Raw genomic sequence first — 12,624 nt, forward strand, 5'->3', positions numbered from 1 at the left:
ACAGCACGATCCACTCATAGCTATTATGGCAGCTTCAATTTTTGTTTTTCTTTTAAGCTGGACAGCAATGTTTTAAACTTTCTCTGTTTTCTGTATCAAAATTAACAGGGCAGTGAAGTCTGGTTTTTAGCTTTGGCTGGAGTGTTACACTGATAAATCATACACAAGTCCTTTTGGCAGGGTTTTAACATGACACCTGAACGAGCCAAGTATCTGCAGGGCTTTTTTTCACTTGACATTTTTCCATTGTCCTGCACGCCGGGGATGAGGGGCTGATGTCAGTCGTGCTGCGAAGGCGCAGACGCAGCGGGGCTGCCCTGCCTGGTGCTAGCAAAGGTGTGCAACCCAATACTGTGCTCAGAGCACATCTGGGATCGTTTAATTCCCATTGTTCTGCGGGTGAACTTTGCACATGAAAAGTTACAGCCCAGCAGCAGCCGGTGCACGACGGTGATTTCAGCTTAATAAATACGTGAGTGGCAACTCTAATACTCTGATTTTTGTTGCACTGATCATAATTGCAGCTTTGTGCCCAGCTACATCCCGTGTGTGTGAGTCAATATGCAATTTTTTCCTGCAGTTGATAAAACAATTTCGTTTTCAGAGACAATTTGCTCCATAGGGTCACTTCTAAAAGGCTGACTGTATGTTTTACCCAAGACTTTTTGGGTTGGACTGATTTCTTGGTAGAGATACAACTCTTTTACCACATGACACTTTTGGTGATTTCATCTCCTGGAGGAACTTTCCTTCACTCTGCAGTAAAGCATAGTTTAGCATGAGGCTTGCAGGCATGGACATCACAGCTGCCTGTACAAAATAGTTGTGCTTTCCCCAAATTCTGGTGTGACCTGCAGCCTTGCTTTAAAGCTAATTACAGTAGCCTTCCCCAAATTTGGATGCATGCATGATTCCAAACCGGATACCACATGGTTTCCCTAATAACACTTCAAGGAAATGAATGAGCATCTATCAAGGATAAGCTTAGGAAGAGCCAGCTGGCACCAAAAATTCCTTAAAACTTGTGTCCTAGGACAAAACTGTTAACGCACCAAAACATTGCGTGAACTGAGTGGAATTCATTTCAAAGTGAATTAAAAATGACTGAGTTATGTAACTAAAATGAGAGGTACAGAGCAAAATTAAAACAGAGACCATTTTTGAATTGTTACTTAATAGTCTTTTATCAGTTACAGTGAAATGTTTCATTTTCATAAGTGACAGATTTCCAAGTGTTACACATTTTTCATTAAAAACTCCATTATGGACCTTTTATGGTTCAGATGATAAGAGTACCCTCAAATCTCTCCTGGGTGCACAGGCCCTCGTGGCTCTGGTGTGGAATAGCAGGGAATACTGGTGGAGGCACTGAAGTTCACTGGGGAGCAGACATTGGTCACAGCCAGGGACAGAACAGTGTTTTGTAACAAAGAGATAATAAGCCAAGATATGCTTGGTATCACCTTGAGGAAAAATAAGTCACCTTGATTGCATTTTCTAGGCTTGCATCTTCAAAAAATTATCTTTCCTCCTCAGCCAAAGCCTTATATTCTGAATGGATTTTTTTTCCTTACTGTGTAGTTCAAATCACCCTTAAAATACTGGCTAGATGGTATTTACTTTGCAAATTTCCCTACCTAAATGGTTTGAAACTGTGTGTTGGTCCCTTGAGAATAGTTATTATGCCAGGGATTATGCAGGTACTGTGTGTCAGGGATGGGGAAGCAGTGCAGAAAGGCAGGGACAGCACCTGAGAATCCTGAACTGTTCCTGTGATGATAAAAGCTGTGGAGGGAGGCTCTCAGAAGCTCTTCACCAGCACTTCAGAGCTTGAGCAGAAGGCAATAGATTGGCTCAAAAGCTGTTGTGGGTTTTGAATCAGCTCAAATCTCTTATCTCTGGTCTGAAACCTGTGTGAGAATCAGATCTGCAGAGACCTGGACCCATCCATGCTTCTGGGGTTCCCGGTTCTTGGGAATCCTCACACCAGGTTTGTGAGTTTAAGGAGCCTTCAGACTGCTGAGAACTGGAGAAACAAACCTTTGTTCCTGGATAGGTTTTTGACACCCTCAGGGAAGCTAAGACTTTCCCTGAAATGGCCTCCTCCAGGGGCAGCCAGGGCTCCCCAAGGCTGATGTGGAGCTGTCAGAGGCACAGGAGTAACAGGTTTTGCAGAAGAGCACATTTACGACTTTTCAACATTATCCCATTTTCATTTGCTACCAAAATCGACCCTCAAATCTAACCTGTAGATGCAATTATCAGTCCTAGAGATGAAGATTTGGAGGAATAAAGGAGAGTGGGGTTCAGGTATCTTGCCATCATACTGCTGATGATAGAGATTTCTTCCTCCCACCCAAAGCCAGAGGAAGCCAGGAGGTTTTGGGTCACTGCAGGAGTGGCACACTTCAGGGGCACAGACAGGGCATCTCACCTCTGCTAAAACCTCCACCATGGCCTTTTCACCACCCAAAACCTGAGTTACACTGAGTGGAATCCGATCACAGGCTGAAGAGTGAAAATGTGGATTAAATTCACAGGTTTTATTAAGCAAACCACGCAATTATCTGTCATTTCATCTCCTCCACAGTCATTGATTGAGGTTTCCAAGACACACAAAAAGGCAAAAGAAAGTGTGAAGACCAGCCATTTTATGAGGTGGAAGCTCAAGAAATGAGAAGTAGCTTGCACATGGTGTCTGAGCAAGTTACCTGCAGAATAGAGCTGAGTGCCTTGATGCTCTGAGCAGGAATGGAGGGGCAGCAGACCACTGCCTCACATCACCCAAATCTGCTTCTCCCAGCACCCCCAGCTCACCCTCACAATACCGTGTGAAGTGCTGTTAAACAGGTTAAAAATCCTCAGGCTGTGGTGAACTAGGCTCTTCAGAAAAGCTGGGAGGGGCAAGAGCATGGGGGGAACGAAGGGAGTGAAGAGATCCCTGAAGGAGGGTGAGAGCTGCAGCAGAAGCTGGGAGGGGAGAAGGAGACAGCACAGGCAGCGGGAACCACTGGCTGATGCTGCTGAAGTGTCATCTTAATTATCCCTGGCAAAAGAACAGTGATTAACATCGATGACTGTGGACAACCTTTATGTAATTACTCATTAACATTTCTAAAATTGCACCTAGCAGCTACAGCAATACATGCTTTATAGATTTATCATTTTGAAGTCCAGAAAGAATCATTAGATGGTCTAGGCAGGCCCCAGCACACTGCCAGCCACTATTACACTGCAGAAATCAGCACCGGAGGTGGCTCGGCAGCTTCTGCTCGGCTTCCACGTCCTTTCCAGAAAGGCCATCCAGGGATACCAAGCAATGGACAATTTGCCCCATCCTTTGAGGTGTTCTAAACTGAGATCACTCCCCTGCCCCTGCCTTACATCAAAATCCTCCCTGGATACTCTTTTTTTTATTATTATTTATGGAAATAGTACCCACAGCCAAGCAGGGCTGGATGGGGACAGGAATTCTCCGTCCCCGTCTCCTCTGTGCGGGAAGAGAGGAGGCAGCTGAATCAGGAACTTCTGCATTGTGCATCCAAACTCCCTCTTCAGACATGAGTCCCACCTGCCAAAAGGTACCATTGGCCAAGAATATTAACAGAAGTCCTGTGAATAATAATTTAAAACTGCGGATTAATTAGAGGAAATTGTGATCTGCTTGCAAATATCCTGCAGGTAGTAAAATGGAGCTAAGCCTTGCAGCTACAAAACTCATTGCAAGCCACTGCCTCTGCTGAGTTTTACTAGAGGAAAACAGCATGTTCTTTACTCATTTTGGAGACCAGTCCCAGTTAGACTTAGCAAAATGTGGGGTTTTTTCCAAAAGGAGGTGGAAAACAGATTTTATAGTAGCTTGCAATCAGTCAGAGAAAAACCACTCTGATTTCCTACATTTCCTATTGTTGCAGGTGATCCCATTTCCATGCAGGCACTTCCATTTCCACCTAGGACTTGGTTAAATTTAAGTTCTTCTATCCTCTGAGTAAGGAGAAGACAGTAAATATCTCCTGATCCACTGCCCTTGTAGAGAACTGTTTGGAAGAGACATTACACTACCCTCAAGGCAATAAAAATGAAGCAAAAGGTCCAAGAAAAGACAAAACCATCTCTTCTTAATGTGGAACAACCTCAATCCACGGTTGCTGATCCTGGTTGCATGAGTACTGGTGAAAAATAAAAAATCTGTGTCACAGTTGCTGCGTGGTTCTCAGAGTAATGTGCAGCTGGTATTTAACTCTGGCCAGACCAGACCAGACCAGACCATTTTTGAGGGGCAGAAAGATTGTAATTTGGTCACTACACAACACCCAAGGGAGACTAAGGACCTTGGGGGCTTCATCCCTTCCATTATTTGTCCTGTGTGTTGTTCCTGAGATTCAAACAGCCGACCAAGAAGCTCCCTGCACATGACAGGAGCAATGCATGGCTCAGGAATTAATAAATTATGTTCCTGCTTTCACAGCTGAAGTGCGGTGTGGTTATCTCGGCACCCAGAGCGCTCAAGGGGACATTTGGGAAGGGAAGAAGGGCATCTACACTAAGATTCACTGTCCTGGGGCATCTCTGCTGTCAGCTGGGAAGCCTTAGTGTAGCTCCCTGGCAGAGGAATCAGAGCTGTGATGGGAACCAGGCTGGAAGGATCCACGGGGGAGAGGTTGCTGCTGGCACCCACACAGGAGCATCAGACACAGTGTCAGCCCTCCCACACGTGTCCAGCCCCACTGGGAAGGGAAGGGGTGTGGGAGGAGGAGGAAGAACCGTGTGATGGCATCTTACTGAGAGCTAGAGAAATCGCTGAGAAACAGAACATTAATTGCTTAGTTTTGGATGTATGTAACAGTTTGGACTTCCGAAATAATCAACAGTCTTTCTGCTGGTGGAGTATTTCATTCGCAGCAGTTGCACGGAGAGTTTGAGGGAGATTATATATTTATGGTTTCCCATTTGAAAGACTTTTAGCAGGTTTACCTCAAACATATGGATCCTGTTTTGGTTCTTTTGTTTTAGCACTTAATGCTTGTGAAATTGCCAGTTAATGACATCCATGCCTAAACCATGTTGCTTTTTAAAGTAAAATGTCTACCAAAGGTCCGTGTTCATACTTACCACTTCTCAAGTACAGCAATGAAAATTTTAAGAGGTTTGTTACCTACTGCGTCTGGGGAGGGAACAGACCGAATAATGAAATTACAAACAGGGGTTTAGATTAAAGCGCTGCCTGTGCTGGGTCTTGAGGCAGCTCAACCCCACCAAAACCAGTGGGGCACCCCGGGGCTGGGTGTTGGGGGCACCCTGGAAACGGGTGCAGGGAGGCCCCACACTGGCAGGAAGGTTGGTGTGGGGGGAGGTGGGCTGGGAGAACAAAGCTCCTGGGGCAGGGTGAGGGGTTCCGGGGGATGAGGCTGGATGCGGGGACACCCCCGAGCTGCTGCGGGCTCAGCCAGAGAGCGCGGCCCCTGGCCGGGCTGGCTTGTGGGTGATAACGGGGCCCCTTCGATAGCTCCGGGCTGGGTCCCCCCGGCAGAGACTTCCCCGCCCGGGGCGCTCCGGGAGCGGGCGCGGAGCCTCCCCGGGCCGGCGCTCCGGGAGCGCGGAGAGCGCGGCACGCGTTACCGGCTCCGCTAATCACCGCGAGCCTTTGATTGCCCTGCACGTGGGGACGAGCCTCCGCACTTCAAAAGAGCGTGGGAAATCCTGATTAAAAGGCTTTTCTCCCCCGTTGGGACCGACACCTTCTTTGAAGCCCTTCCAAGCGACAGTGCAAAAGCACCCAGCGCCAAAGGACCGTATCTATATTTTGAGTGACTTTAATTTCTCTTTTCCCCCTCTTGCTCTCTTTCCCCCTCCTCTCCTTTCAGTTTTGGAAACACCTGGTAAGTTGTAAAATGATTTACGAAGTGAAAGTGTTAAATGAGGCCACCAGCTGTAAGACTGACAGAGCTTTATGAGTTTTATTAGGTGCCCTATTATGGAAAATAAACTTTAATCCGTCCATAAAAACAGAATCTGAAAAACATATTTGCCCTTGTAGTCTGGAACACTGAAGGTATTCTTGTGAGACGCTGGGCTTTAAAGAGATTAATTTTATTGAGACAGACACAATACACCGGTAGGACTTTGATACCGAGTCCGTGAATAGCTGCCTGTACCCGCAAGGCTGGTTTTCGTGGGGCTGAGACGAGTTTGGACACACACCTCTTGGGCATACAGGATATTTCTGGCCCGGTGGGGCACGTCTGCCAGCTTAATTAGTGGGTGTTTAATTGAAAATTGATGACTGAGGCAGGATCTTTATTGTTGGGGGTGGGGGGTGATCTCAGGTATTATTATTATTATTATTATTATTATTATTATTATTATTATTATTACTGTTGTTTTTGTTGGTGTTGTTATATACACTGTGCATTATATTTAATTCATTGATCATTTTTTTGAGATAAGGTATTGTCCAGACTGGTACAGTTCAGATGTTTTAAGGTAGAAGCAAGAGGTAAATCCTGCTGACAGTAACTCGGACGTGTGGCCGGGATTAGGGCGGAGGAGCCAGCGTGGCCCTGCGCGGGTCTTGCCCGCTCCTGCCCGGCCGTTCACCCACGAAGATGCAGCTTTAGCCAGCGGTGTGAAAAGCCACTGCGATACCAATGCCTTTATTTTCCTATCGCCTTGAAGTCTCCACCGCCTGTGGCCGAAAGAAAATCGTTTACAGATTTAAATCGGAGCCTCCGACGCGATCGTTTCCGTGCAAGAGGGTAGGTATCGACCAAGCCCAAATGGAGATTATCCCAATCAAGTGTTTTGCCATACGAGATCTGTTCAAATTTATGATTAATCGTGATTTTTGGCGTGTCGCCCCGGGGCACTGAGCGTGCGGGGCCGGTGAGCTGGTAACTACCCGCGTTATGCCTGGATGCCTCCTCCAGCCGACCCCCCTGAGCTCGCCGTGAAGGATAACACTTTTCCTTCATGAATCTCATCCCATAATCTCATGCATCCTCCAGCCTGTGTTTCACGGGGCGGATTTTTACAGAAGCAGTTAAGAGGGGCCACGCTGTGGCCTCACAGAACAGGTTAACGCGACTTTGTAGAAAATACCTTTATTAAAATTATTATGATTTTATTTTTAAAGTGCAAGGGCGTGGGAAAGCTCTGTATTTCAGAGCTCCTCATTCTCATCCTCCGGAGCTAGGAGGGGGAGCGGTGGGATGCGGGGGCCGGGTCCGTCCGCCCCCTACGCGGGAGCAGAGCGGAGCCGCCCCGTAATTCACACGCAGGGATGAATTACCAGACGTGGCCCCGAGCTGGTGGGGATGAGCCAGTGATTATATTTAAATTCGCTATAATTGATTTGGGGAAGAGCTGCCGTGACAGCGATTAATTGATCTGCAAATTTATTGGCGAGATAAATCGCGCAGTTATCGAAAACCTCGCGCTCCACCGCCGGCGGGGTGGGGAGCGGGGGGGGAGGGTCCCGTCCTCGCTCCTTTGGAAGTCGAGCAGCCCCTGGAAAGCGGCGCTACCCCTCCTTTCATAGGCCCCATCCCCTCGGGAGGGAATGGTCCCGGCCAGGCCCCGAGCTCCTAAAATCATCGCACAGCGGGGATCGCCGCCGCCTCCCCGAAACCCGCCTGGCAGCGGCAGCTCTGTTGGTGGGGGCAGCTTCACCCCTGTATTGAGGCGCTCCTCTCGGGAATATCCTCTCAATATCAGATATTACACGGCAGTTGTGGCACTGGGCTAAATTCGGGTTAGGAAGCGGTGCCCCGCTCCCTCCCGAGCGCAGCGGGATGCCTTGGCCCGGGAGCAGAGAGCATCCTCCCCTCACACAGCGCTCATACACCTCCAGTAAAAAACGCCGTTTATTTTCCCTCCCCATCGCACGGGTGGGAGGACCTGGGGAATAATTTAGCATGCATAAGTAGAGGTAATTTTTTTTTTTTTATAAATACGATATACAAAAATAAAGACAGTATTGAGATTTCCAGCAGTTTTAACGTTCATGACATAAACAGATTTCCCGATATATAGGAAGAACAAAACATTTCCAATACTCAGCAAAAGGAACGAACTTCCAGGGGGCAGGGATGGGGGGTGGGGTAGCTTAAGTTTTGTCTGGTTTTCAGTCAGTAATAACACTGTATTCACGATAAATCCTCTTCCCCGCCCGGCATGCGGAGGATCCTCTTCTGCATCCTTCTCCAAGCAGGGAGAAATCAGAACAAGGGGGGAGCGGGACTGGTGCCAACCAGGAGCGGCGGGACACCCCCGCGGCGGGACGGCTGGAGGGAGCTGGACGTGCGGGGGGCTCACTGGGGCTGTGCCGGGGCTCCGTGCCGGCCCCGGGGCTGCGTGTCCTCCTCGTCCGCCTCGGAACAGTCGGAGGAGTGGTACGGGCAGCACCTCCCGGCCGCCGCCGCCGCCTCCTCTTCCTCCTCCTCCTCCTCTTCGTCGTCCTCAGGTTCGCTGTCGGGCAGCTCCCGCATCCTCCTCCCGGCGCTCTTCTCTGGGGCGGGCAGCAGCAGATCCTCATCCCCCTTGTCCTCGCCGCCGCCCCCCTTCTGCTTCTCGGCCTCCTGTGCCGCCTGCTCCTTCGCCTTCTTGCTGCGCTTCCACTTCATGCGCCGGTTCTGGAACCAGATCTTCACCTGGGGGAGACGGACACAAACACATCCCCTCACCACCGCCCGCCGGGGCAGCCGCGCCCGCCCAGCCCTCGCGGGGCCGGGGACACTCACCTGTGTCTCGGTCAGCATGAGCGACGTGGCCACCTCGAAGCGCTTGGGCCGGGAGAGATACTTGTTGAGCTTGAACTGGTGCTCCAGCTCCAGCAGCTGCTGGCTGGTGAAGGCCGTGCGGGGCCGGCGGCACTTCCCCAGGAGGTTGGACTGAGCCTGGGCTGGGAAAGGAGAAGGGGGAACGCGGAGGTGAGCGCGGGGCCGCGCGTCCTCCGGGAGGGCGGTGGGAAGCAGGAAAGGAGGCAGGAAAGGCTCTGAGTGCGAGACTGAGGCAAGGCTGGACCATTATCCACCGGAGCACGGACCGAGGCGGGGATCGCCTCCAGGCCCTCTGACTCCGGGGTTTCTCGGCTTCCGCAGTGTCAGGGGATCTCCCACAGGGACCAAAAAAAAAAAAAAAAAAAAAAAAAGGAATTAAATGAAATCTTTTAAATAAAGGAAAATATGTCTCTTGATTTCCCAAGAGCCTAACAAACGCGAGACAATAAACCGAAGCCAGGGATCGCGGCGAAGGAGCGCGGGGCTCTCCGGGGAGCGGCAATTTGCTCCATTTAATGTTTTAGTTAAACCTGCCGCACTCCCTGCCCGCCCATATCTGTTTAATTAGCAGGATTGCAGGCGGGCACACCTCGGGCGAGGAACCAGGACCAGCACCGAGACTGGGGCCCGCTCCGAGCCCGGCGAGCACCGGCTGCCCCTCGGAGCGTAAATCAGCAGCGAGGACTAGAAAACTGTCCTGGAAACGGGAAAAAATAGAAAGAGAGGAGGAAAAAAGCGTGTCTTCCGCATTAAAAAAATAACTACAATTAAGGATTTATTAGAGTGGGGAAACAAAACACCAAAACAACAAAAGATTCAGCCACGAGAAGGCAGGAACTGAACCTCTTCGAAGGCCCTGACTCCCCTGGGCATCTGAGCCGGCAGCGCTACTGCCCATTTCTCAGAGTATTTAGATACTTTGGCTTATTTGGTTTAGAAAAATAAAAGAATCTGGGAAAAGGCGGCTCCTGCTCCCCGGCCGCTGTTGGAGACAGCTCGCTAAAGCGGCAGAAAGAAAAGGACAGTGTCCACTCCCGGCCGAAGCGCCCGGGAGATTTTCTCACCGCGGTGTGATTTTCCAAGGCTAGTTTTGCTCGGTTATTTATTCCCCTCTGCCCCTTGTTTGAGAGGCAGGGTTCTGACAGCTCTCCTAATTATTTTTTCTTCTTAAATGTTCCAGTCTAAACAACTCCAATTCGAGAGAAAACAATGGACTTTTTTGTCTGCGAATATGTGTGCAGGGTAGGAGAAAGGGGCGGGGGGGGAAATCGCAATTCTTTTCTGGCATGATTTTCGTAAAACTACACCTCCGGTATTGTTAAATCGGCCATTCCCACCGAGAGCTCACACCTCCGAAAATGATCTTTGCTTAAACCAGATGCACACAAGTTCCCCACCGCTGCAAGGCCTAGAGCTCCGCACCGTGCTTTGCTGGGGCTCCGGGGCTCCTGGTTCCATCCAGCACTCCCAGCCTCTCCTGCGCCCAAACCTAAACCCTTCCGACTGCACTTCTTTCCTATTCCTTATCTCCAGGGAACACAGAACCCTAAGCTTTTGGCCGAACCCGGGTCCTCCCTACATCCCTTTGCCTAGGAGGCCTGAGGTCGTTACTACACACTCATTTCCGATAAAGAAGTAAAATTAAGAACGGTGAGTAAGTGAGGAAACCTGCCACCTCGCTTTTGGGAGGTTACATCAAAACTGGGATTTTGGGGACACCATAAGGACTCCTGCCCCTACCAAACCCCACCTCCCCGGCGGTTTTTACCCTCCGCGAAAGGCGAGAAAGGGGAGTTGCAAAGGCAGGGAGCAATTTGTCACCTTCCCGTTTAACCTGCCGTGAGAGGCCAGGCTGTCCGGGGCCCCTCAAGGGCAGGGAATGGCGATGTGACAGCACATCCCCGTTTCCCGTTGCGGAGCTTTATTTCTTCCTTATAATAATTTTTTTTTTTTTTTTTTTTTTTAAAGCGTCTCTTCCACTTTCAGCCTGCAGCTTGTTTAGGCGGGGGCAGGAGTGCGCTTCTACCCTCTTGGAAGGAGGCAGCTCCCGGTAGGCCCATGCAGTCGACAGGGGATGGACGCGGCTGCGGTGCGGAGGGAGGCAAATACTCACAGTTAAAGTCGGGCATCTTGGGCAGGATCATGCCCGCGGTGGAGGCCCGCAGCCACTGGTCCAGCTGGAAGGTGCCGGCGCTGAGCTTGATGGGGTCGGCGGCAGGGTGGGAGGGGTGCGCTCCCTGCACCTGCGAGTAGGGGTAGGAGAGCGCCGGGTGCTGCCCGCCCAGCGCCGAGTACCCGTACACCGGGTGCCCGTAGAGAGCAGCCTGCGCCGGCATGCCCGGCCCGCCGGGCGCCGCGGGGTGCAGTCCCAGGGCCATGCCGGCCGCCGAGGCGTGGTGGTGCGGGTGGGAGCCCGTGCTCGCCCCGGGCAGGAAGCCGGGCTTGGGGACCAGGGCGCAGTGCGCGGCCAGGAGGCGCGGCGGAGAGGGGCTGTCGGTGCGCAGGCAGTCGGCGGGGCCGCCGGCGGGGTGCTCGGAGGAGGATGAAGAGGACGAGGAAGAGGAGGACGAGGAGGGCGGGCTGCCGCTCCCGCTGCTGCTACTACCGCTGCCGCCCAGCGAGGTGACCAAGGCCAGCGGCGCGCTCTGCCCCGCCGCCGCCTTGGGGGGGTCGACAGCCAGCAGCGCGTCGATGCGGAAATTTTTGGATTTTTCCATGGGAGCGCCGGCGGGAGGCGGCTGGGGACCGTGCGGCTGCCCCGGGCCGGCCGCGTCTCCCGGCGGCGGCGGGCGGCACTGTGGCCGCGCTCCGCGGCGCGCCCCTTCAAGGGCGCAGGCGGCTCCCATTGGCCCCGCGCCGCTGCGGCCTCGCTCGCCATTGGTCGAGCCGCCCACCCGTCACCGCCAAGAGCCCGCCCCCTCACACACCCCGCGCTGCGGGCGGCGACACCGGGGACAGCCCGGGACACCCGCGGGGGACAGCCCGGGACACCCGCGGGGGACAGCCCGGGACACCCGCGGGGGACAGCCCGGGACACCCGCGGGGGACAGCCCGGGACACCCGCGGGGAACCGGCTGCTCCCCGCGGAGAGAGAGATTCCAGCCACGGCAGTGCGCGGCTGTCCGCCGGTCGCGCTGGCTCCGCCGTGTGTCCATTGACAGTTTTCCACTATTCCCGCACCCGGCAAATATTTGCCATAAACGCGCCGCCGGCCGCTTTTTAACGAGTCGGAAAGAATAAACACCTGCGGGTCAGGGAGTCACCCTGCCACCAAATCCCGGGTCTGTCAACAGCCTTATTACACCTGCTTATCTAGGGCAAACAGCCTCGGACAGAAAAGGGAAAGAGCGGGGCGAGGGGTCTCTCCTCACCAGGGTCCCGTTTCCCCGGGGGGGGCACGGGGAACCCCGCCCCGGCCGTGTGAACGAAAGGTCAGGCTGCGGCACGAAGCGCTGCCAAGGCAAACACGTTCTCCTTTCAGAAGTTCTCCCCGGTGGAGAAGGGTCTCGGCTGCGGGAAATGCCCAAATCGCTGCTCCATCGCCGTGAGCCCCCCGGGAGGGGCCGCTCCGCACCCGGGGGCGACGGGGCCACAACAACGAGGGTACGCTGTCTTTCCTGGCCCCTGCCCCTGAGGTGAGAAAGGTAAAAACATTGAAAAGAGGAGAGGAAAAGGGAAGAGAAAGGGGGAAAATGGGGAAGAGAAACAGAGTCCAACACAACCAACAAAATATCTGACAATTTTGGCCCTGTCTCCTTGTGCGGGAGGCCCGGAGCACCTCTGCGGGGTGTGCACACATACAGACAACGCACCCTTTGCTCAGTGCCCTCGGACTTTTTCCCTGCAC

The 12,624-nt window shown here is 52.6% G+C and overlaps 1 protein-coding gene across 1 annotated transcript; it reads right to left on the reverse strand.

The window, feature by feature from the left end:
* Positions 1 to 8,109: 8,109 nt before the first annotated feature.
* Positions 8,110 to 11,537, reverse strand: MNX1 (motor neuron and pancreas homeobox 1). The gene is made up of 3 exons (XM_058832842.1): positions 10,891 to 11,537; positions 8,739 to 8,899; positions 8,110 to 8,648 (listed from the first exon to the last, which is right to left on the reverse strand). The coding sequence occupies exons 1-3, from the start codon at positions 11,492 to 11,494 to the stop codon at positions 8,310 to 8,312; spliced, it is 1,104 nt and encodes a 367-aa protein (XP_058688825.1). The 5' UTR covers positions 11,495 to 11,537; the 3' UTR covers positions 8,110 to 8,309.
* Positions 11,538 to 12,624: the final 1,087 nt, after the last annotated feature.

The sequence above is a fragment of the Poecile atricapillus genome, chromosome 2, assembly GCF_030490865.1.
Source record: "Poecile atricapillus isolate bPoeAtr1 chromosome 2, bPoeAtr1.hap1, whole genome shotgun sequence".
In the NCBI taxonomy this organism is placed as follows: Eukaryota; Metazoa; Chordata; class Aves; order Passeriformes; family Paridae; genus Poecile; species Poecile atricapillus.